General features: G+C 34.7%; 4 protein-coding genes and 1 pseudogene across 5 annotated transcripts; 4 read left to right on the top strand and 1 right to left on the bottom strand.

The window, feature by feature from the left end:
* The first annotated feature begins 1,852 nt into the window (after nt 1-1,852).
* Nucleotides 1,853-2,878, top strand: LOC114184535 (uncharacterized). Its single transcript, XM_028071844.2, has 2 exons — nt 1,853-2,314; nt 2,522-2,878. Exons 1-2 carry the CDS (start codon nt 1,853-1,855, stop codon nt 2,876-2,878), a joined length of 819 nt encoding a protein of 272 aa, XP_027927645.2.
* Nucleotides 2,879-2,948: 70 nt separating this feature from the next.
* Nucleotides 2,949-3,419, top strand: LOC114184534 (uncharacterized). Its single transcript, XM_028071843.1, has one exon. It carries the CDS (start codon nt 2,949-2,951, stop codon nt 3,417-3,419), a length of 471 nt encoding a protein of 156 aa, XP_027927644.1.
* Nucleotides 3,420-4,173: 754 nt separating this feature from the next.
* LOC146886328 (uncharacterized) lies at nt 4,174-4,802 on the top strand. Its single transcript, XM_085673397.1, has 3 exons — nt 4,174-4,324; nt 4,435-4,544; nt 4,617-4,802. The coding sequence occupies exons 1-3, from the start codon at nt 4,174-4,176 to the stop codon at nt 4,800-4,802; spliced, it is 447 nt and encodes a 148-aa protein (XP_085529523.1).
* A 692-nt stretch (nt 4,803-5,494) lies between these two features.
* LOC114184533 (uncharacterized) lies at nt 5,495-6,363 on the top strand. Its single transcript, XM_028071842.1, has 3 exons — nt 5,495-5,737; nt 5,790-5,979; nt 6,185-6,363. Exons 1-3 carry the CDS (start codon nt 5,495-5,497, stop codon nt 6,361-6,363), a joined length of 612 nt encoding a protein of 203 aa, XP_027927643.1.
* Nucleotides 6,364-19,186: 12,823 nt separating this feature from the next.
* Nucleotides 19,187-20,498, bottom strand: LOC114183783 (cyclin-U2-2-like; annotated as a pseudogene). Its single transcript, XR_014995032.1, has 2 exons — nt 19,943-20,498; nt 19,187-19,727 (listed from the first exon to the last, which is right to left on the bottom strand). The product of XR_014995032.1 is annotated as a cyclin-U2-2-like (transcript).
* Between the last annotated feature and the right edge of the window lie 3,354 nt (nt 20,499-23,852).

Genomic DNA, 23,852 nt, shown 5'->3' on the forward strand with positions numbered 1-23,852 from the left:
TTTCTAATGGTTTTAAAGTTCATGAATGAGTGTTGTATAAGGGCTTGAATGGTGTGATTGAATGTATGAGTGGATTGTGCAAAATCTCGTGTTGTTGCATGTTGAAATAGATTGGGAACCTGGTATTTTCTGCCAAGCGAGTAGCTCTCGCCTGAGCGAAAACACCAAGAACTCACCCTTGAAACTACACGAGGTCTCGTCTAAGCGATCTGGTTTCGCCTGAGCGAGAGACACTCTCTTCTAAGCGAAACAACTTAGCCTGAGCGAGAATTCGCTCAGTTTTAGAGTTGCCCACTGTTTGAGTCTCACTTACACAAGAGTGACCCGCCTAAGCGAGGATGACTCTGTCGCCCAAGCGAGACCTTCTAGCTTGAGCGAGTTTCTCTGCAGAATTGTTGAGTATCCCTCTGTTTTAATTATTGGAAGCTATAATAAATGATATAATGTGATGTTTGTTTATACTATGCTTAGATTATTGTGACTGGTAGTACATGTGGTAGAATTGTTTGAAATCATATCATCAGAAGGTGTGGTTGCGCTAGAATTTCAAGGGAAATTCTAGAGAATAAGTTAGTGTATGTGTAAGGACATGAGGACTCCTAATTTGGTTGGTATCCTGAAACTCCAATGATCATTCACGCTCAGGTAGAACAGAATGGATTATGTCATGAGGAGTAGCAGAAGGTCCTAGTTTTTGGACTTGATCAAGTCTTAGACGCGAAGGGTACTTACCCTGTGAGCGGTCGGGTGATAACCCCATGTGTCCAAACTCTGTAGAGTTTGGGAACCGTCACGGGTGCAAGCCACCAAGACCTCCAATGTTCCTTACATAATCCGGATATTGAGTCTAGAGTCATGTGTATTATACTGTGTTATGGGAGCTTGATTAATTATGACGGATGTGATAAGTTCTAATTTATACTTATTTTCGAATTGTATGATTTCTCTTAAATAAGATAACTTATCATTCTTGTTTATGTTTGTTTCCTTTGTGTGTTTTTTTCTCTTTTTGCAATGATGGCCTATTTTGGTGTAAGCAGATACAAGTACAGGCGAAGATACTTCCCTCCTCGATAGGAGTTGAACTGTGGTAGTGGATATCTAGTAGTAGTTTCTATTTCATGTTCCGTTTAAACCTTGGGTGTTTTTGTTAACCCTTTCTAGCATCGACTGTAAATATAACTAGTTCGTTTATAGTTATTTGGATGATTGTATGGGTATTATATATATATATATATATATATATATATATATATATATATATATATATATATATCAGTCTCCTTCCTACTATCTGTTTTAGGTTATCATGATATAATATTTTATTTAGTAGTACAAAAACTATTAAATGGGATGGTACATTTTTGGTATCAGAACAGTAGTTCCTCTAGGATCTGTAGGTGTGAGGTTGCTTAGTTTCTGTTGCATGTTCTTCATAATGTCTTTAGTATGGTTGTAGTATCTACTAGTCGGACTGATGGTTCTCTCTTTGTGTGGTCAGAACTATGGCACCTAGGCCTCCTCCTCCTCCCCTTCCAAACCCAGATAATCCTTATTTGGTGGAGCAATTGAAGCGACGATTGCAGCCATGCAGTAGCAGAGTGCTAACATGGTGAATTAGCACAACCTAGCCTTGCAACAGATGGAGTATGCTAGGCTAGCAGCAGAGCCAACTCAATAGAGGCATTTGGAAGCCTTACGCTAGATAGGAGAAAACCGTTCAACAGCCGGTTCTTCCCAAGCTCCACCATCACGTGTGCAAGAGTGGAGTTTGGAGGATTTTCTACAGCATCATCCATCCCCTTTTGATGGCAAGACTAGCCCAGATGGAGCAGATTAGTGGATGCGAGATATGGAACGGATCTATGATGCAAAGATATGTCCTGTAAAGAACACACTAGCCTACACTGAGTACCTTCTTGCTGGGGAGGTCGTGCACTGGTGGTCCATCCTGAAGATGATGTTGGAGGATAGCAGGGAACCAATTACTTGGGATCTATTCAAGAAAAAATTTTATGTTGAGTACTTCCCTAATAGTGTGAGGTATGCAAAGGAGGTTGAGTTCTTGCAACTGATGCAAGGAGGCATGTCAGTATCTGAGTACGCGAAGAAGTTCAAACACTTGGGAAGATTTCACACCCTGAGGATGGTAGAGGATTGGAAATGTAGAAAGTTTGAGAATGGGTTGAGAGGCGATCTTAAACTTATGGTGGCCCCACTCTCTATCACGGTGTTCCCTGCTTTGGTAGAGAAAGCAAGGGTAATGGAGATGTTAAAAGCTGAAGTTGAAGCTCAGCAACGGTCTCAACAGAAGGTGGGAGGACCATTTGGGTCCACGAGCAGATAGGATGATAGGAGGAAACCATACTCTAGACCTCAGCCTCAGGGGTCTAGAAGATTCTCACCCTAGTCTAATCAGCATCAATCTCACAAGCCGTAGTGTTATCATTGTGGAGGGCCCCACATGAAGAGTACTTGCCCTTAGCTTGGTGACAGACAAACATGTCACAAATGTGGCCAGGAGGGCTACTTCTTCAGAGATTGCCCCACTGGTAGGAGCGTAGTGCCAAGGCCTCCAACACAGTCTCAACCACAACAGATAAGGGGAAGTGCAAGACCTCAGGCAGTTGGTCGAGTGTATGCCATGACGGGTGCAGAGGCGACTGGATCAGGTAACCTCATCATCAGGTCTTCTGTGATTGTTGGTAGGAACTTGAATGTCTTATATGATTCTAGAGCGACACACTCCTTTATGTCAGAATCTAAAGTGGTAGAGTTGGGTTTTACGATGAGGGAACTCCAGTATGACCTGGTGGTGTCCATGCCTGCTTCTGGGATGGTCAAAACCTTGACAATGTGTGTTAGGTGTTTGATCTAGGTTTAAAGGACGTAAGTATAAGGTAAACCTTATTTGTTTACCTCTAGAAAGGTTAGATGTAATCTTGGGAATGGATTGGCTATTCACCAATCGTATTCTCATTGATTGCAATGAGAAAAAGGTGTTATTCCCTAACTTGGAAGATGAAGATCAATTGGTGTCCTTACAGCAGGTGGATAAGGCAATCAAGGAAGGGTACCAGTGTTTCTTAATTCTGACTCAACTATCTGTTGAGAAGGGAGGCAGAAATATTGAGACACCTGTAGTAAAAGACTTGCCAGTTGTGTTTCTAGAAGATGTGTCTGGCTTACCCCCTCCTAGGGAAATAGAGTTCTCCAATGATCTTGTTCCGGGAGTAGGGCCAGTATCAATAGCACCTTACAGAATGGCTCTTGCTGAGTTGGTAGAATTGAAGAAACAGATTGAAGAACTACTAGAGAAACAGTTCATCAGACCAAGCATGTCACCCTGGGAAGCGCAGTGTTGTTGGTCAAGAAGAAAGACGGCAGTTCTAGGCTCTATGTGGACTACAGGGAGCTAAACAAGTTAACCATTAAGAACAAATATCCTTTGCCAAGGATAGACGACTTGATGGATCAGTTGCACAGAGTTGTGATGTTTTCTAAAATCGATCTGAGATCAAGATACCATCAGATTCAAGTCAAGTTTGATGATGTGCAGAAGACCGCTTTCAGGTCCAGATACGGGCATTACGAGTACGTAGTGATGCCTTTTGGTGTGACTAACGCCCCCGCCTTATTCATGGACTATATGAACAGAATCTTCAGGCCGTTTCTAGACAAATTTGTGGTGGTTTTCATCGATGATATCTTAATCTACTCTTGAACTCATGAAGAGCACATAGAGCATCTGAGGACAGTTCTGAGCATCTTGAGAGAGAAGCAGTTGTATGTGAAACTGTTAAAGTGCAAGTTTTGGATGATCACAGTCTAATTCTTGGGACATATGATCTCAGCTCAGGCCATATCTGTAGATCCATCCCAGGTGGAACCTGTGTTAAAGTGGGAGCGTCCTAAGTCAGCGATTGAAATTAGGAGCTTTGTGGGGTTGGCAAGCTATTATAGGAGGTTCATTGAGGGATTTTCCAAAATAGTAGCACCCTTGACTCAACTGACTCGCAAAGATCAGCCTTTTGCTTGGATCGACCGGTGCGAAGAGAGCTTTCAAGAGTTGAAGCAGAAGCTGACTAGTGCCCCGTGCTAGTAATCCCTGATACCAGCAAGCCTTTTGAGATTTACTATGATGCCTCCCATTAGGGATTAAGGTTTGTCCTGATGCAAGACAAAAGGGTGGTCGTGTATGCCTCAAGACAGTTGAAGAATCATGAGAAAAACTATCCCATGCACGATTTGAAGCTAGCAGCTGTGGTGTTTGCTCTAAAGATATGGAGGCATTATTTGTATGGTGCACAGTTCCAGGTTTTCAGTGACCACAAAAGCCTGAAATACCTGTTTGACCAGAAGGAGTTAAATATGAGACAAAGGCAATGGATAAAGTTCTTGAAAGACTTTGACTTCGGTTTTTATATCATATAGGGAAGGCAAATGTGGTGGTTGACGCCTTGAGCAGAAAAACAATTCATGCATCTTACATGATGGTTAAGGAGTTGGACTTGGTGGAACAGTTCAGAGATATGCGGTTACAGGTGGTTTTAGGATAGGGTGTCATTAGATGCAACCACCTAGTGGTATCTAATGATTTCCTTGGTATGATAAAGGAAAGGCAATTGTCTGACCCCAAGTTGCAGAAAACGGTAGAGTTGCTTGGCACCGAGAAAGCCAAAGTTTGCATACCTGAAGACATGGAGGTGAAGAGCATGATTCTCGAAGAAGGGCACAAAAGTCATTTTAGCATGCATCCAGGCATGACTAAAATGTATCAGGATTTGAGGAAATCCTTCTAGTGGTCAAGCATGAAATAAGATGTTGCTCGATTTATGTCATCATGCTTGACCTGTTAGAAGGCCAAAACAGAGCATTAGAGACCTGGAGGGATGTTGCAATAGGTGGAGATACCAGAATGGAAGTGGGATAGCATTGCTATGGAATTTGTTACCTACTTGCCACGAACTGTGAGGAACCATGATGACATCTAGGTTATTGTAGATCACCTGACCAATAACGCCCCGTTCCTAGCACTAAATCTGAGGATGTCCATGTCGAAGCTGGCACAGTTGTATATCGATGAAATCATGAAGTTGCATGGAGTGTCGTCGAGTATAGTCTCGGATAGGGATCTAAGATTCATATCCCGTTTTTGGCAAACGTTGCAGAGCGCCTTAAGCAGCAAGTTGCCTATGAGCTCAGCTTATCACCCCCAAACAGATGGTCAGTCCGAGAGGACAATCCTGTCTCTTGAGGATCTCTTGTGGACGTGCGTGCTTGATCATCTGGGTGCCTGGGATGAGGTTTTGCCTCTGGTGGAGTTTACCTACAATGATAGCTTCCATGCAAGTATTGGCATGACACCGTACGAGGCTCTCTATGGCAAGAGGTGCATGACTCCTTTGTGCTGGTACCAAGATGGAAAGTCAGTGGTAGTGGACCAGAGTTGTTGAGGTAGACCACTGAGAAGGTCAAGCTAATACAGGAAAGGATGAAGGCATCTCAAAGTAGGCAGAAATCTTATGCTGATCAGAGGAGAAGACCTTTGGAGTTTGCACCTGGAGACCATGTTTTCTTGAGGATTACCCTGACTACTGGTGTAGGAAGGGCTATTCGTTCAAGGAAGTTGTCTCCTAAGTTCATCGGTCCATATCAGATCTTGAGGAGGATTGGACCAGTGACTTATGAGATCGCCTTGCCTCCTCCATTGGCCAACCTCCACTCAGTGTTTCACGTTTCACAATTAAGGAAGTATGTGGCTGACTGACCCCTCTCATGTGCTTGAGGTGGAAGACTTGCGGATTAGAGGAGATCTTTCAGTGGAGGTTCAGCCTGTTGGTCTTGTTGATACCCAGACAAGACAGCTCAGAGGGAAGTCCATTAGTCTAGTCCAAGTCATTTGGAACAAGAGAACAGGTGATTCTACATGGGAATTAGAAGAAGACGTGAGAAAGTCATATCCGCACCTGTTCTCTTGTAAGTCTCAATTTTCGAGTCAAAAATTTTTGTTGTTGGGGAGAATGTAAAACCCATTTAATTCCCATTCTTCTCTCCACTACCCACACACAAGAACCACACTCTCCTAAATACTCACACTCTGCATCCACCTTCTTAATTTCCACTCCTCTCCATCCAGAAAACTGAATTTCTCATTCTGATCCACCCTATCTTCTTGTTGCAGCTAGCAACACCGAAATTGGAGTAGAACTTCTCCCTCAAGCTGTTCTTCCTTCCCATTCTCATAAGTCCACTTTAATTTTTTCTCTTTTCTCTGCAAATTCGAATGTTGGAGCATCTCCCTCTTTAAAACCTAACTGGAGCCTTATTCTCACTTTAAGTTCATACATTCCAGCTTCTTAGGTTGTGCATTTGAGGGGTTCCTTTAATTTTTGCATAGAAGTCTTTCTAATGGTTTTAAAGTTCATGATTGAGTGTTGTATGAGAGCTTGAACGGTGTGATTGAATGTATGAGTGGATTGTGCGAAATTTTGTGTTGTTGCATGTTGAAACAGATTGGGAACCTAGTATTTTCGCCCAAGTGAGTAGCTCTCGCCTGAGCGCAAACACTAGGAAATCACCCCTGAAATTGCGCAAGGTCTCACCTAGGCGAGCTGGTTTCGCCTGAGCGAGAGACGCTCTCGTCTAAGCGAAACAGCTTAGCCTAAGCGAGAATTCGCTCAGTTTTAGAGTTGCCCACTGTTTGAGTCTCGCTTAGGCGAGAGTGACCCGCCTAAGCAAGGATGACCCTCTCACCCAAACGAGACCTTCTAGCTTGAGCGAGTTTCTCTACATAATTGTTGATTATCCCTCTGTTTTAATTATTCGAAGCTATAATAAATGATATAATGTGATGTTTGTTTATACTATGCTTGGATTATTGCGACTGGTAGTACATGTGGTAGGATTGTATGAAATCAGATCATCAAAAGGTGTGGTTGTGCTAGAAATTCAAGGGAAATTCTAGAGAATAAGTTAGTGTATGTGTAAGGACATGAAGAATCCTAATTTGATAGGTATCCTAAAACTCCAATGATCATTCACGCTCAGGTAGAGCAAAATGGATTATGACGTGAGGAGTAGCAGGAGGTCCTAGTTTTGGGAATTGATCAAGTCTTAGACGAGAAGGGGACTTACCCTATGAGCGGTCGGGTGATAACCTCATGTGTCTAAACTCTGCAGAGTTTGGGAACCGTCACAGGTGCAAGCCACCAAGAGCTCCAATGTTCCTTACATAATCCGGATATTGAGTCTAGAATCATGTGTATTATACTGTGTTATGGGAGCTTGATTAATTATGACGGATGTGATAAGTTCTGATTTATACTTATTATTGAATTGTATGATTTTTCTTAATTAAGATATCTTACCCTTCTTGCCTATGTTTGTGTCCTCTGTGTGTTTTTTTCTCTTTTTGCAATGATCGCCTATTTTGGTGTAAGCAGATACAAGTATAGGTGAAGATACTCCCCTCCTCGATAGGAGTTGAACTGTGGCAGTGGATATATAGTAGTAGTTTCTATTTCATGTTCCGTTTAAACCTTGGGTGTGTTTGTTAACCCTTGGTATAATTAATCGTATATATATATATATATATATATATATATATATATATATATATATATATATATATATATCAGTCTCCTTCCTACTGTGTGTTTTGGGTTATCATGATATAATATTTTATTTAGTAGTACAAAAACTATTAAATGGGATATTACAGTTTTTAATTCAAAATCAATTATTTTTATTATAATATGAAAAATTTACGTCAAATGTTAAATAGTCTAATATAAATTTATATCGGGCTTTATAAACATCCAACATAAATTTATGTTAGCAAAATTGTCAATGTAAATTTATGTCACCTGCATCAAATTATTAACAAACATAGTCAAAATTATTATACATAAAAAAAAAATAGTGAAACACAACGTTAAGTTTATAACAATAGAAATCAAACTTCCAATGAAGTGAAAAAACACAGCAAGCAAAAGTAATGAAAGAGAAAATAGAGAAGAAAGCACCATTGAATAAATCATGAAAAATAAAATAATAAGTTTTCTAGAAATTATAGAAGTACATGTTATAATTATGTGGTGCATAAAGATGGAGCATTACACAAACAAGAACGAGCCTATGTTTGAGCCTTTTTACCATCTGAGCTACGAGTTCTTTCTCATGCCAACCTTTTATTTATTTATTTATCTATTTATTTCATCGTAGGTCACGTCACCGACAACTAATGTCAACGGCAAACTCTACCAGGCTACCGACACTTTTTGTAGTATGAAATATAATTTCTTATCGTGAATAATTTATAAGTCCTGGAATTATGCTTTATTTTTTGTTTTGTATTTTCGATAAAATAGTAGAAGTGTTGGACTGGCATATTTTCCAAGAGTATAAGGGTGTGCTTTATTAAAGATTTTGGAATCTCGAATTTGTTTTCAATGTGAAAAAAAAAATTACTTCCAGCTTTATTTAAATTTCGACCCAAAATCAACTATTTAGTGAACGGCGCACAAAAGTTAAATTTTTACTTATTTCCTATCTTGCTCAAAATGAAACGGAGAATATGAAAAAGGACAATGAGGCGTAGTAAAATTACTATACTTTGATTTAAAATTTTAACTATTTAGTTCAATAATATATATTTGAGATTTGAATTTGTAAGAATGTAAAAAGAAAAAAACGAGGAAAAGTATTTTTGAGTTGTCTTAGAGTAAGATGTGAGTTCAAATCTCATATATTGAGTACACATTACTATAAAAGTAATAAAAAAACAAATAATTTACAAACTTATAATTTTTAAGATTGATTTCAATGTCATGGTATTTATATAGATTTGTTAATAATTTGCTACTATTAAATTTATATGATAAAACCCATCAAGTGGTATTTGGGCATCTTTAAAGACAACAAAAACAAGAAGATGCACTTTAATGGCTTTAAAATGAAAAGCAAATGGAAGCTGTCATCGGTTGGTAATACATCATATCCAAATCAAGTTAGGGAATTATTTTTAATTGAGATTACAATTTACACATAATTGCATCGAGACAGGACTCTCAACCTAACAATAGCTTTAATAAGAAAAATTAATGAAAGCTTTATTTGGGCATTACTTTGGTTTTTAAATTATTTTATTTTATTTCGGCTACTAATACAATATTTTACTACTATAAAGCCTTCTATCCCTCTAAATCGTCTAAAATTCGTTTTTGTTTTTAATTTTATCCATTTTTACCTCGTTAATTTTTTGAAATCTACCACTTTTGATGACGTTTTGTTAAAAGAAAAAAAAAATAATCAGATCATGTTTGACAAATTAAATGTAGTATGTTTTACTAGCTTAAAACAAAATACTCGATGTAGACAAAAAAAATATATTTCACCATAATTGTAAGGTCCACTAATTTCCTTATTATTATTATACCCTAAATTCAAGGGGATGCCCCAACTCAATTGGGTCTAGGGCTGGCCCATAAGGAGCCAAAGACCCTAATCCGCCCTAACGCTTTCATTCCACTCACTTTGCAGAAACAGATGTCCTATCCCCTCTTAGAGCAGCCCCAACCCTTTGCTAGGGTTTGATCTCCAGCCTCCGTCAAGTCTACTCAAGCTTATTCGTGCCTCGCGTAAGTTACTCTCCGACTCATACCACTTTTCCCTTTGTATATTTTCGTGTTTTCCCAGTTAGGGTTCTGTAGCAAGCTCATCTTGTGATCTGTTCTGTTGTTTTTCTAGCCTTCTAAGCCTATTCCTAGAGTTGTTATGTCCGTGGTTGGTGTCGAGCTGTTGTTCTGCTGTTGTTTTACGAGTCTATGGTTGGTGTGATGTTGTGAATGCATGGAATGTTTTAGTATGTTGGTTTTGATTGGTATGTGTGGCTGTTGCAAGGAAACAGTGGCGAGATCTGATAATCTCGCTCAAGCGAGCTTGCCTCGCCTAGGCAAGATGCGTAGAGACTCGCCCAGACCTTTCCATGCGAGTGGTCGCTCAGGCGACCAGCTCAATTTTGAGCGAGAATGCGCAGAGGCCACTGTTTCTATGTGTCGAGCTCTCACCTAGGCGAAGGGAGCTCGCCTAAGCGAGAGACCCTTCAGCCTGAGCGAAAAGTTGGGCGAGAGTGCATTCTGGTTTGGTGTTTTCCCTGTTCTTAGGTGTTTGGCATGTATTTGATTGGATTATTATATAATGGCACGAGGGGAATGAATATGCATGAGTGGAAGGGTGTATGAGTTGTGAATGACGAAGTTGGATAATTCTTGGCATGTAATGAACATGAAATGGTTGGTTATGAAAGTGGCATGGTAATGAGATGAGTTAAAATTCTATATTCATGGATAGAGTATGAGGAGTTGGTATGGGTTTGACCTGGAATATAAAAGAGGTTGGCTATAAAGGTTAACATAAGATGTATATGCATGATAAATATATTACTTGGTTGTTTGAATATGACTGGTATATGGTCAGTACATAATTCCTTGAGATCTCTAGGTGAGATCTCACGGTCGTGCTTCAGTGGTCGAGACGTAATTCCATGACCCCTGTTAGTAGAAGTCCATGGTGGTGCCTCATCTATATAATTTGGTAAGGATTCAAGGTAAGGTTGCATCCTGACACTCTAAGGACTCAGTTAGTCTCACTTAGAGTGGATTGACTCTTGTGGTGAGAGTAGCAGGAGACCTGAAACTCATTAAGGGCTAACCTTGTGTGTGGGAGATTGAAACATTGTAACACTTGTAACACTTAGCTCGGGGGTGAGCAGCTCGGGGGTGAGTAGAGATATCCACCACAAGTGCAAGCATCCGCTGAATCTGACTAAATTATACGTATCCGGATGAGTCGAGTCTTAGTGTATTGATTTGAAGGTCATAACATGCTTGGATGATGTATGTATATTTGACTGTGAAAGTATATATGATTGCATGATAAAATCACTTTTGGCTTTAACTTACCCTTCTATTTGTTTGTTGTATGTTTTATATATGTGGTTCTCTCTTTTGCGATGATCATCAACTTGTTGATGTGAGCAGATGCGAGGAACACCCGTGGTCAATAGGGAGGTGATGGTTCCGCTGCTTAGCCATCTGGGCTGGATTTCACTGCTTTGGGTTTTCTTTTTGGGGCTATGGCCCATGTACTAGTCTATCTTTTTATTTCCTATTTTGATTACTAATGAACGTTGGATCTGGTTTAGTTTTGGCATCGTGATGTGCCCTGGATAATTGTAAGGAGTTAAATTTAAACTCCAAGACTGCGCTTAGAGATGGCAAATAAACTTGTCCCCGTGGGTATTGCCCGAACCCGTCCCCGTTTTGACGAGGAATCCCCGCATTGACTGGGTATGGGTATGGGTATGGGGAATCCCCGATTTTTTCGATTGGGTATGGGGATGGGGATGGGGATGAATATATCCCCGCCATAATACCTGTCCCCGCCATATCTCCATCATCTTTTAAATTATTAAAATATTCACAATTAATTCAGTAACCATATATATATATATATATATATATATATATATATATATATATATATATATATATATATATATATATATATATATATATATATATATATATATATATATTCTTTCTATTTTTTATTTCTTCTAAATATTTGGTTTGTCATGAAACACATTCGCATCTCCAATATATTTTTTATATTATCATAACCTTTATGTAATTATGTTAAAATGATGTATGTCAATTAAAAAAAAGTTATATCTAACATTTGAATATTTCTATTATTTTTTAATATTTTTATTTATTGTATATTTTCCTTTCACATGAGAATGTGTAATACTCTCAATTTAAGTGTTTAATAGGATAAACAATTCATTTACTAGGTAATATAAAAAAAATTATTTATTTATTATTATTAATTTTTGTTTCATTTGAACTCTTTTATTTCGCTAAAAAAATTTTGTTATTTCTCAACTATTGAGTATATATGTTGATATTTGAAAAGTTTTCTTAGATCTCTAAGATATTTTTCGTCTTATCATTCCCTTAATTATACATTTATTTTTCTTTGTGCAATTTCTTTCAATAGTCTCCAAATTGTTTATAAGACACACATTCGTTAATTTTTTAATATTTTTATTTTTGTGTATTTTCATCATGTAGAATATTATTTCGATAAATTTTATCTAATTATTTTTTATTTTCTAACTCACTACAATCATACTTTAATTTTTTTTCACTATAATTGTATAAATAATTTTTATTTACTACAATATAAAAATTTAATGTAATTGTCATGAATATTTTTTTATCACCATTCAACATATATTGGAGTTTAAAATATACAAGATCTATGATAAAATTTTATTATGTTTATTATTTATTTTTTACGTCATTTTTTTTATCAACCATTGAGTATATATGTTGATATTTGAAAAGTTTTCTTAGATCTCTAAGATATTTTTCATCTTATCATACCATTAATTATATATTTGTTTTCCTTTGTGTGATTCCTTCCAATAGTCTCCAAATTGTTTATAAGACACACATTTGTTAATTTTTTAATATTTTTATTTTTTGTTTATTTTCATCATGTAGAATACTATTTCGATAAATTTTATCTAATTATTTTTTATTTTCTAACTCATTACATTCATACTTTAATTTTTTCACTATAGTTGTATAAATAATTTTTATTTACTACAATATAAAAATTTAATGTAATTGCCATGAATATTTTTTTACCACCATCCAACATATATTGTGGTTCAAAAGATACAAGATCTATGCTAAAATTTTATTATTATGTTTATTATTTGTTCTTTGCGTCATTTTGATCAAGTAATGTATTATAACTTTTATTAGTGTGTAAAAAATAGATTCATTATAATTTAAAAAATTGAAGTAAACAAACATTTAAAATATATTTTAATTTAAATATTTTTTTCTTTTATATTTTTTAAAAAATATTCTTAAAATTTATCAACTAGGTTTCATTAATGTTTGCAAATTTAATAAATATTTTGGTTCTCATCAAATTTTATTTGATATTATAATCATCAAATCAGATTATTTAATTTTAAAGCAAATCATAAACCTAAAAAAAATGCAATTGGCATGTTTATTATTAAATAGACATATCAGGATTTAGAAATGAAATGGACCATTATACGCAAATTAAAAACATGTTCAAATTACGAATATCCCACATAAAACATTCAATTTCTATAATAACTAAGTGAATCCTACACTATTTGGGTTCCATCATGTCATGTAATCATTTAGTTGATTCTCTAAATCAGCTTCATATTAAAAAAGTTGGTGTAATCCAACTCTTAATATCTTTTTCATGTCACTTGGATATATATCCCAGTAATATTATTTATTATTCATTCATTCAGATCTTGCAATTATGCATAGCAATTATTTCATGACCACGCAAATCTCATAGCCATTTGGTGCAATATTTGAATGAATGCAGTATGATTGTACTTACTTCAGTGGACCACAGCTTACATAATTGATCACTAAAAAATATTAACAAATCGACACCTTTGATTTTTTTTCATTAATCAGAATTTTTATTTCACTATGATCTTCTATTTACAAGCTAAATAAGTATATTTGGTAAAAATAAATAAATAGTTTTTCAAATGAATAGCTTTATCTTCAAAATAAACAGAACATAATATTAAAGTTTCGTATCATTGGCAGCGATAAATTTTAAATTTTTTAACCCACACACTCTTTAAAAGAAATTGAAATTTCATAATATTAAAGTTTCGTATCATTGGCAGCAATAAATTTTAAATTTTTTAACCCACACACTCTTTAAAAGAAATTGAAATTTTAACTCAAGGTGAAGATGGACTTTTAATTGCTGTCCTCCCAAAATTTAGTAATTAATAAAATCGATTTTTAATACAAAACAAAAATTGGCAAGTCCCTTTTGCATTTATTTTACTTTAAAATCAACTACCACCAAATACAATCAACTGACAAATTATTCCACTATAACTAATAGTTTAAAAGTGAGTTCTAGTCAAACGGTGAAAGAATATATTTAAAAATACGTACATTTCTTTCATCTCATTTATTTTGGAATTGTTTGTCTGGTTATCATTAATAATCAATCTTGTCATATCATATATTTTAATGAAAAATATGTTTTAAATAATATTTCAATGTGAAATATTAAGTTTTAATAAATATTCCAATGTAAAATATTAAGTTTTAAATAATATTATAGAGATAATTGACGCACCTAAGTTCACTGAGATAATTGATGCACCTAGGTTCACCGAAGATAAGTGTACAAATTCTATTTTAATTTTATTTTATAAGTTAGTTTTATGAAATTCAATTATTTTTAAATTTTACATTTTCAAGATGATATTTATAACATCCCTAGCGCCACCCCCGGCCAGCGGCATGTCAGGTCTGCAGCCCAATACACCCCAACCCAAGATGCTACCAGTTGCGCTGCACAGCTGGTGACATCTCTCCAGTTGGGAGGGTGTTAAAGGTCAGGTTGGGAGTTCGATACCCACTAACAACAATCTGCCTTGCGAAGTGGGGGACACTTGGAGCGAGGAGTTGGGGTGTATTGGGCTGCAAACCTGACATGCCGCTGGGCCGGGGTGGTGCCAGGGATGTTATAATATTAGAGTTCTTAATATCATGGTGGTTCTATAAACCTTTATTTTGAATGATTTTTTTTTTCAAACTTCTTATCTATATTCACTCTTTAATGTTTCTCCTCTTGTTAGTTTTTTTTTTCTCTTCTTTTACCTTTCTAAAAAGAAATATCATATTCATGTCGAACAATATTTAAAGAATTTATCAACTAGTATGTAACACACCAATCCATTGATAACATTGTTTTGGTAGCACACTAGTAATTTATCTACTTGTCTCACTTATCTCTAGATTAATACTATAGTGGAAATAATTACATATATATAATAATAATAATTTTCTCTTTCTATACTAAATTTGTTAATTTGTATTTTATAACTGTCACTATAGTTCAATAACACAAGTTTGTGCCCTTGGTACTACCTAATCCTTTCTATCATGTACTATTGAATCTGAGTTTTATGTTTCTAATTTGTCCTTCTTTGAATTACCTTTTTTGTTCTTTTTGTTTCCATAAATGTTAAGTTGCTCATCTACTTTTTTAAGTCTCAATATAGTCTCGATTTTTTAAAAATTGATGTACTTTGATATGTTTTGAAGCGCAATAAAGATTTTTCATCAAAATTGACATTAGGATTATGTCAATTACACTAACAAATCAAATCATCCTTATTCACAACTTTAATTTTGATGAAAAATTCGATTCAAGAAATTTAACCAAAATGACAAATTTGCATCATGTTTTAATTTATCGAGACCAAATTGAAATAAAAAAAACTGGAGGACCAACTTGATATTTTTAAACGAAAATAGAAACAAAAAAGTAATCTCAAAATTTTTTCATAAATTAGTAAAAATATTGTATTTTACTTTTTTATGATAATAAAAATAATAAAATAATAATAATAATAATAATAATTATTATTATTAATTATAAAACTAAATATAAATAATTTTTATTATTTTACTATAATTAATAAATGATTGAGTTTAAAAAAAAGAATCAAATAAAAAATAGTTAAATTACACAAATAATCATTTAAAAGATAATATTAATAAAATAATTATTTTTATTTAAAAAATATTTAAAATAAGAAATTGAACAACCCATAAAAAGCCTTTTCCTTATATATAAATATAGATGTATAAAAATTTATTAAAATATCAAATATATAAATTGGGGGCCATGGCCCCTTGTCCCTATGAAGGTCCGCCACTAGCTTTTACTATCTTTATTCATCATAGTCACTATGTTCATCAACAATTTTCGATGATGATTCAAGGGGCATCCAAGATTAAATTATAGAAGATAGTGTGGAGTTTAAAACATTTATTACTTTGGATCGTAAGTTATCAATTAGGAGAATATGTTATTGTTCTGACCGGAATTTGGACCTTGGACCTTCATACAAGTGGTAAGATTCAAGTGGTGGCTTGAATGATCTTAATGATTGGAACATAGGAAAGACCCATTGGAAAATCCTGATGTATGCTATTAAGGGCTGGAACATAGGGGAAGGTCCACCTGCAAAAGACTCTCCAACGCTCAAGTTAGTAAGAGAGTTTTTGATCCTTAAGAGTAAAAGAAAATGAGTATAAGAGAGTGTGTATTCCATGGAGAATACCAAAAGTTTTTATAAGGCCTTTTAGGTCTTGGACCCATGTGATAAAACATGTAATGAGATATTAACCAATATCAATAAAATAACAACTTACTTTAAATAAATAATAACAACAACAATAATAATAATAATAATAATAATAATGTGGCACCTTATCTGATATAACAAATATTCTGTAAATATATGGTATTAAGGAATATAATGACGTAATCAAACTACCGAGATTTAGTCACATATAATGTTAATATATAGATATTTGCACCAACAAATGTATCTCAGAATATCTTTCAATCACTTTAGGTCAGTAACACTAAATGGGTCTTATTGGGCCGTATTACTTAGCATATATATATATATATATATATATACACACACACACACACACACATAGCAATTGACACTAAACTCAATTTTTCAGATACATGCTCTTGACATCAGACTCATTGGAGGTGTGCACCTATGGTGGTTCTCCAACTTTGCAGAGCTTGACCTCAAGGGTTAATCACCCAACCACACATAAGGTAATTCTCCTTCACGCCTATGACAAAAAAAGTCCAATGACTAGGATCTCTTGCAACTCTAACCACATAACATATTCTACTCTACTTGGGTGCGAATAGTTATCACCACACAATCTTTCCCTGAAATTACTTAACCACCATCCTCATACATACTCATAACAACATCTTCACCTCTAATCTACAATAATGAAAGCAATTAAATATGCTTAGCATCAATCACAAGATGTTCAAAAATAGCTAAATCGGAGAAATAAGAAAAAAAGGATATCTGACGCTTAGCATCAGCGCTCAACGTCGATGCTCAATGTCGGCGCTTAGTGGCATCATGTCACCGCTCAACGCCAAACCAGTTGAAAAATCTAGAGCTTAATGGTGGAGTCTAGTGCTCAGCACCCTAGAGCCAAAATCCATCTAGACTTGTAGTGCATAATGGTGCCCAATGCCATTCTGATACCGTTTGACACTAGTTTAGATGACAACAACAAAAATTATGATTTTGGGGAGAAACTTAGACCTATTTACTTGCTCAAATTGGTACTTCTCCTTAGTGAATTGATTCAAAAACAATTTTAAAACATTAAAGCTTGTACCAATTGGACCACTTGTACCAATTTTATCAAACCAACTCAAATTCAAACAACAAAACTGAAACATGAAATCAATCATCCAAATCAAGCATATCATATCAACAATTTGCACCAGGTCAGTTTTCATTAAAAAAAGTCAATATCAATCAAATTTCAACATAGCAAGGACATGCAAAACATAGAAAAATATAAGAATAACCTAAATCAAATAGTCTAGCTTCATTTACCTTGATAAAGCTGCAACAACCCTAAAAGCTAAAACTCCTCCTAACTCGTAGGGTACCCCTTTCTACACATAGAGACAACATCAAAATGACTCGACCATACCAACAAAGACACTAATCAACAGGGATTTCGAGAAAACCCCACAAGAACACATGGAAGTAGAAAACCCCACATGCAAAGCAGATTGAATGGAGGAGATGAGAAAAGGACAAAAAACTAATTTACACCAAAGAAAAAATTGATTGGTTGATATTGATGAACTCACCGCAAGAAGCAATCCTACTGTCTCCGATCTTCGACAAAATGAACAAGGAGTAAGAAAGTTTAGAGAAAAGAAAAAGAACTCTTAAAGAAGGCTTTTTAGAGAGATAAAATGATTTTACGTAATAAGTCTTATTTAAGAATTTTTTATATATATTTAAGTATTTTATTATTAAAATAATAGAATGTCATTATTTCAAAATACTGTGATTCTAAAAGTTCACTTTTCTTCTCACAAACATAATGAACTACACCTAGGTGGACTAGTGATACTGCTCACACTTCTCATCCTTTGCCGCTACACCTCCACCTATAAAGGTCGGGGGACTGGTGTACTGCACCTAGGCGGACTAGTGTACTACACCTAGGCGGACTGGTATATTGCTCCTAGGCGGACTAATAAAACTGCACGGCTAAACCCGCCTACGTATAGCCCCGCGAGCAGTTATCAAATGAATAACCGGACAAGCGTAGGCGGCCTAGGCCGCCTACTTTAGAGGACCATACGACATCCATTGACCAAACTTAGATTATTACAGACAAGACCCCTAATACCAACAATCATCAACTAAGGGCTTGGGCCAAGCCCAGACCCATCTACGACCCAAGCGATGGCCCAGCCCATGACAAGGCCAAACATAATTAATAACTCTATAAATGCGTGTGGACCCCAGGAATTAAAGGTATGCATTCATTAATCCCTTAATCAAGAGATTTGACTTTCTGAGAATATTTTGGCTGACTTGATCGTTGGAATCCTCTCCACAGGTAACCCCTCATGGGTCCAAACCGTGATACCAGCAGATGACATATGCAAGCCAAGGAGGAGCCAGCTCAAGAGATTGCAAATTGAAGTAAGGTAATATTTGTGTCTGACTTCTCTTATTTGTTTCCGCAAGAACACATAATATGTTCCATTAGATGTGATTTTCAATATCGGGGCATATTATAAAGGGAGGAAGATTAATAATAAAGTTATTTGACGACCAATTAAAACTGAAAAGTACATCATTTAAATTTAAGATTTGTGGCTAAATTAATTTAATCATACATCTTAACTATTTTAATATATTAAATATAAATCTGTTGATGCTAATTTTACTCTAGATTATAAAATAACGGATCTACATGGAAGTAACCTAAGTAGTTGATTAAATACTAGTAAGACTATTTCATCCGTCAATCATGTGCTCATTGTCGGTCCACATATGCATATGTGCCGCGTGGTCATTTTGATAATTAGTTACACTATTATTTTCTTTTTACACATAAATATTTGATACTTATTTCTGTGAATTTTCTGCACCTTGGGCACCCAAATCTCAGTTACCATATGTCAAAATAAGAACACAATCAAGTGATACAATTCAAGGATTAAACCGTGTAGATAAGTACCAATACAAGCAAACTACCCACAGAAAAAAAAAATTCTTGGGGATAGAAAATTCAGTGTTTACACTGTGAAGAAACCAAATTGTACACTTCTGAAGCTTTAGCATTCCTCTCTCGTTGTCCTAACCTCAATTGCCACAACAAACATTTAGATTTGTATTATACCGATTTGTACACATAAACTGCTTTTCTTTATTTGCAGGCCAAAAGAAACCTTCCACACAAAACCAAAACTCTCTAACATTACGACATTACACGAGCAATGTGTGTGAAACCCTTCTCTTCTCTATGCCTTGCTTGATTTCTTCTGCACACCTCAGGGTCCTCTCGATGTGGTACCCTCCTCCAATGCTGACTTCCCTTTCTAAATGGCAGCAATAGCTCTCAAAAACACTCACATTTACATGCAATTTGAAATCCATCAAGAAAAGGAATTCCAGTTCCAGCTTGTTCAGCTCTTCAGTTGTTAACCCACCAACTTTTCCAAAGTAGGAATTTCTATAATTCCTGCCAAACAAAAAATAAGTAAACCGTTTTTGTCAACACATCATGCCCTGAATTTCAATCCAAGCTAATTCAATGGTTTAGAAATTGATGCATTATCAGACACCAGCAAGACAGACCAAATCAAAAGTCTTAAAAAAGTTGTCCCTTTCCTCAGTTGTTGGCAAGTGATGAGATTGACACAAACAAGTATTGAAACAAATGCGAAGAAAACTTACATGTCCTCGACATACTTGGAGGCCAACATGATTGTTGTAATGAGAAGCCTATGAACATTCCTAGGATTGATTCTGAATCCTGGGTTGTTGTGGCAAAACCTGTCAATGTAGACATAGGCCACAACATACACCGACGGTATTGCACGAGTGTACCTGAAAATTCTCTCTAGATAGGATTGGATCGTCATGTCTGGGATATCCCTGCAGTAAAAGATGTTTGTGCTAATGGCCTTGGATAAAGAACAAGAACCATTCTTCACGATCCTCTCTGTTCTGGCCATGCTCCTCTCAATCAGCGAAGCCAGAACATTTATCACTAGTGGGGTGCTAGAATCCTCCTGGTAGGAGTAGGAATACAAATCTGAACGAAGCTTTCTTGGGGAGATTGTCAGATAGGAAGAAGAAGAAGAAGAAGCCATGAGTGAATTTTGTTGTGGGAAGGTGGGGTTTTGATAGTGTAAGTAGGCTTTATATATAAATTGAGAGTAATTGAGTGTAATAGAAAGAGTGAAGAAGTGGGGTGGACTTGGGTTGGAGAGAGTGAATAAAGAAAGAGTGAAATGAGTCACTTGGAAGGTGAGTGGAAGCTTGAACTAAAAGATAATAAAATGAAAGGCATGAAGATATTATTAGATATGAGTGTTCTTGGTCTTTTTAAGGGCAAAGTACAAACAAAACCAGCTAAGCGTTTGCACTGTAAAACATTTGTGAGTGTGACTGTGTCCTAGAAATTGAGGTATCACAACAGTGTTGTGAAGGGAAAAGAATGGGAGTCGAGTGGAGAATAGGATGGTAGGTTATTTGGACCCACAAATTTAGGGTGGGCATTTAAGCATTGACCCTTGCCTTCGAGATTTGTGCAGTTTGAGAGTCCCAACTAAGAGCATTATAGTGAGATCTCTAGATACTACCACACATGCATAGGGCTTGACTCATCTTAGATCGTACAATCTTGGTTTTGCAACTTGCACCCGTACCACGTGTACCTTATGCATTCTACTTTGTTGTTTCCTCTATTGCTTCTTTTATATATATTTTGTTATATTCACTCTCATTAATATCACAACCTATAGGTCACACGCATATAATGTATTAAGAGAAGAAAATAGTTCATTATTTTTGATTTTGTAATAATATATGACGTTCATTTATGAATAAAACAAAAAATAATTAGAAAAAGAAACATTTTCTTATTAGAAAATTTAAATTCAAAGATAATTAAGTTTTTTTGTTATGCAGAGAGTAATCAATGACAAAACTTGGACAAAAATTTGAGGAGAATCAAGTTATATTTTTTATTTATAAATTATTTTTTCTAATTAAAAAAAAATTTCCTCTAATCAATTTTTCTACTCAAAATAAAACACATGATAACAGAATCCAACAAAATATGACAATAATATATATGAAAGTGAAACAAAGTTTATCATCAACAATAATATATTAAAAAAAGAAAAAATTACCTTTAGTCATCGTGCTGCTCTACGCTATTTCAATGACTTAAAATCTTCAATAATTGAATCAGAATTAAAGTTTGTTGCAATATCCCTTTCAATATATATTATCATACTACCTGTTAAGTCTCTATCTTATTTCTCAACATGTTTTTGATTATTATTTTCATTACAAAAACATATTTTTCAGTTGTAGCTATTCTAACTGGAAGAGTCATGATATGGACCCCATTTTATATAAGCCATTCGTACCTCGTCAATTTGATTTGGTGAATATTACCAAATTTGAAGACGCTTCCCCGAATCACGAATCACATTTTGAAGAATTTTAAAATTCATTATATGTAACTCTAAGAACTTTAAAGAGTTTTTTTTTTTCTTCAATTATTGGATTCTCATGAAGTTTCTCAAGTTTAGTTGGCGTAGATACATTTTTTTTTATCTTCATCACAAGTTTTCCTCTTGAAGAATACATATTTTTTTTACTCTTTATCATAATTTTTGTAATATGAACTTGTCACCTCTCACCTATTTAGTAGAAGAAAAAATTATGAATACCCCAACCTAAATCTCAAAACTAAAACTCAATATTTTAAGATAATTAACGACTTCTAAAATATTAGCTTCCCTTACCTTAAATAGATTCCTAATACTAAGCTTCCTTTACACAAGATCTTCCCTTACACAATTTCAAATCTTAAAATAACTCCATCTACATAAAGAAGAGTTCGATCAATAATTAGATCATGATTTTATTATCTGTAACAAATAGAGATATGCCTATAGTGAAAGAAAGCCACATATTACTTCGAACAAAAAAGGTAAAAAATAACCTACTCAAAAGAAGAAATTGTTTAGTCCAAAATGTTCCTTAGCTCTTTAATTTTGCCTTGTACAATTTGATTTTGAAAATGATGAAAGATTAAGGGTAAACATTGAGATAGAAAGAAGATGTAAGAAAGAGAGATACTGAGAAGAGAGAAAAAAACAAGAAATAAAAGAAGAGGAAAAAAAATGTAGTTTTCAAATTTTGAAAAAGCTTTTTAAAACTAAATTAATGTAAATAATAAAATAATATATAAATATAATTTAAAAATATATATAAATTTTAAGAAAACATTGGGGGAGTTGTGTGGCTCCCCTCGGTCCCTTAAAAGGACCGCCCCTGAGAGTAACTAAGAAAAAAATTAGAAAAAAATAGTTAAATTTATATTGTTCCAAGGCTCTAACAATTTAGCAAACCAACATTTAAGAGATTGTTTTAAATCATATAAAGACTTTTGAAGATACACACTTGATTTGAAAAATGAGACCAAAGTCTCATAACACTTCATGTATATATTCTTCAAGATCACCATGCAAGAAAGCATTACAAAAATTCATTTGGTAAAGTTCAAGTTTTGGTCACAACAACGATAAGAAAGGTATGAATAATAACCATTTTAGAAATAGGAGTGAAAATTTCATGGTAATTGATTACTGCAACTTGATTATTTATTACGATCATAAGTTGTCTCTCAATAAACATGGAATTAATTTTTAATAGAATAGTTCTTATAAATCTATACCGAAACGGTTAGGCAAATAAAATAAAAATAGTAAATGAAGTCAGGTAAATAAAATAAATAAAAGATTAAATAGCAAAAGCATAAACTAAAGAAAGAAATAAATTTGAAAAAAGATTGGTGTATATAGAGAAACACTAGGTATATGGTTAATTTTCCTTGTGTCTAAACTATAGATAGGGTAATATATTTATAATGAAGAATATTATAAGTATATATGGCAATAAAACATAAATATGGTAAATAGAAGATATTATTACAAACAATATCAACAATTTGTTCCAATATAAAACAATATCAAATGTCTATGTTTCCCTAATTACCAATAAAGGCTATGCTTCCTTAATTAACATAAAAAGCAATATATCTATCATTCTCCCTCAAGCTAGTGCATATAAATCGTATGTACGAAACTTGTTACAAATATAATCAATTCTCGGTCTCCTTAAAGACTTTGTGAAATTATCTACTAACTGATCATTTGAGTTAACGAACTCAGTCTGGATGTCTCTAGATGTAATCTTCTCTCGAATGAAATGATAATCAATCTCAATGTGTTTGATTCTCTCTTGAAAGACAAATTAGAACTAATATGAAGAGACACATGATTGTCACATATTAGTATCATTTGAGTGACATCTCCAAATTGTAACTCTATAAGCAATTGCTTAAGCCAAACAAGTTTACAAGTGTTTGAGGCCATAACTCTATAGTCTGCTTATGCATTAGATCTTGCCAAAAACATTTTATTTCTTGCTTTTTCAAGAGATGAAGTTATCACCAATGAAGACACAATACTCGGAGGTAGATTTTTCTATCAAAATGAGATCATCCCCAATCAACATCTTAGTAGAAAACAACTTTTGTATGGTTATTGGAACCATATAACAA

The sequence above is a fragment of the Vigna unguiculata genome, chromosome 5 (assembly GCF_037176805.1).
Source record: "Vigna unguiculata cultivar grain cowpea cultivar isolate G323 ecotype 2 chromosome 5, ASM3717680v1, whole genome shotgun sequence".
NCBI lineage: Eukaryota > Viridiplantae > Streptophyta > Magnoliopsida > Fabales > Fabaceae > Vigna > Vigna unguiculata.

Bases quoted from the DNA above. Each gene is read 5' to 3' on its own strand.
- LOC114184535 (XM_028071844.2), top strand. From the start codon at position 1,853: ATGGAACGGATCTATGATGCAAAGATATGTCCTGTAAAGAACACACTA. The intron at 2,315-2,521 runs GTGGGAGGACCA...AAATGTGGCCAG, and splicing joins AGCAACGGTCTCAACAGAAG to GAGGGCTACTTCTTCAGAGA.
- LOC114184533 (XM_028071842.1), top strand. From the start codon at position 5,495: ATGAAGGCATCTCAAAGTAGGCAGAAATCTTATGCTGATCAGAGGAGA. The intron at 5,738-5,789 runs GTTTCACAATTA...CATGTGCTTGAG, and splicing joins ACCTCCACTCAGTGTTTCAC to GTGGAAGACTTGCGGATTAG. The intron at 5,980-6,184 runs GTAAGTCTCAAT...TTCTTGTTGCAG, and splicing joins ATATCCGCACCTGTTCTCTT to CTAGCAACACCGAAATTGGA.
- LOC146886328 (XM_085673397.1), top strand. From the start codon at position 4,174: ATGCAAGACAAAAGGGTGGTCGTGTATGCCTCAAGACAGTTGAAGAAT. The intron at 4,325-4,434 runs GTGACCACAAAA...TATATCATATAG, and splicing joins TGCACAGTTCCAGGTTTTCA to GGAAGGCAAATGTGGTGGTT. The intron at 4,545-4,616 runs GTGGTTTTAGGA...GGTATGATAAAG, and splicing joins TCAGAGATATGCGGTTACAG to GAAAGGCAATTGTCTGACCC.
- LOC114184534 (XM_028071843.1), top strand. From the start codon at position 2,949: ATGGATTGGCTATTCACCAATCGTATTCTCATTGATTGCAATGAGAAA.